This window comes from Crinia signifera, chromosome 4 (genome assembly GCF_055691185.1).
Source record: "Crinia signifera chromosome 4, ASM5569118v1, whole genome shotgun sequence".
Taxonomy (NCBI): domain Eukaryota; kingdom Metazoa; phylum Chordata; class Amphibia; order Anura; family Myobatrachidae; genus Crinia; species Crinia signifera.
In genome coordinates this window covers 282,782,471-282,783,768 of record NC_139220.1, presented here as the reverse complement: position 1 = coordinate 282,783,768, position 1,298 = coordinate 282,782,471, and the positions used below count along the sequence as shown (strand labels likewise).

The following is a 1,298-nucleotide window of genomic DNA, read 5'->3' as shown; positions in this document are numbered from 1 at the left end:
CATTTTCATGTCCTTCCTCCTGTCATATATTGTCACCTTAATTACAAATCTATTGCTCATCGCACTTATCTATGTGAGCCCCTTGATAGAATCCCCCATGTACTTTTTCCTGTGTAACCTGTCCGCAGTGGACATTTTATGCGCTTCCACCATTTCTCCACAACTGATGTGTATTTTCCTTGCAGTCAGTGGCGTGATATCATTCTCGGAGTGTATGACGCAGTTCTTCTGTTCTTCTGTATTTTCAACTGCTGAGTATCTTCTTCTCACGGTTATGTCCTATGACCGCTACGTTGCTGTCTGTAAACCATTACATTATTCTCAGATCATGACCAAGAAGTTTTGCCAAATGGCATCAACTGGAGTCTGGATAACAGCATTTGTAGCTTCACTAAGTTTAACTGTTTGTTTTCTATCAAATGACTTCTGCATCTCTAATGTTATTGATAATTATTTTTGTGACTTTAGTTCGTTGTTAGAACTTTGCTGCTATTACACCACAGTTGTTCAAGCTGTAGCCTTCGCAGGTGGGGTCATATTATGGACCTCGTTCCTGCTTACTGCAGCCTCTTACACCTTTATCATTTCATCTGTTCTTAAAATTCAGTCTTTACAAGGAAAGCATAAAGCCTTCTCCACCTGCGCATCCCACCTGTCTGCCGTGTGTCTGTTCTACTTGGTGCTTTTCATTCTCTACTTATTACCAAATGTAGTATTTACACAAAAACAGCGCAAACTCATGTCTGTCCTTTATACAAATGTTATTCCCATGGTAAACCCCTTTATCTACAGTTTTAGAAATAATTATATTAAAAAAGTGCTACAAAATCTTCTTGGGAGTTTACAGTTGAGATGGTAATTTAATATACATATTATCCCTCAATAAATGTAATTATGTTTAACAAGAGCATACATTATTTGGTACTTGTGTAATATCACGGTGCCCAGCTACACTACGTTGTCAGCGTAGCCCAATGGCTACCTAGTTTAATCAGCGTAGCGCGCCTGCCAACGGCTGCCTAGCGTAGTGAGTGTAGCGCCCCTGACAGCTCTCCCCAGGGGGCAGTTTGTGCTGCCTGTGTCCCCGGTCCACAGGTCGGACGTCCCCCATTCATATAAACGGGAGCCAGGTCAGAAGACCCGGCATAGCCGTTTACACCACCCTCTACCCAGGTCAGGACCTAGGTAGAAGTCCAGTGAAAGAATGCATTCATTCGCACCCATTCGATCTGTAATACGGCCGACTCCTGGTCATCGGCTGATTTACAATAAGCCAAATGCGGCTGATATGAAGGGCT

At 42.7% G+C, this 1,298-nt stretch overlaps 1 protein-coding gene across 1 annotated transcript; it reads left to right on the top strand.

Annotated features, from left to right (window-relative positions):
- The first annotated feature begins 214 nt into the window (after nucleotides 1-214).
- On the top strand, nucleotides 215-859 carry LOC146073088 (olfactory receptor 5P60-like). Its single transcript, XM_083180268.1, has one exon. The coding sequence runs from the start codon at nucleotides 215-217 to the stop codon at nucleotides 857-859; it is 645 nt and encodes a 214-aa protein (XP_083036394.1).
- The last annotated feature ends 439 nt before the right edge of the window (nucleotides 860-1,298 follow it).

Coding starts and splice junctions, on each gene's coding strand:
- LOC146073088 (XM_083180268.1), top strand. CDS start 215: ATGACGCAGTTCTTCTGTTCTTCTGTATTTTCAACTGCTGAGTATCTT.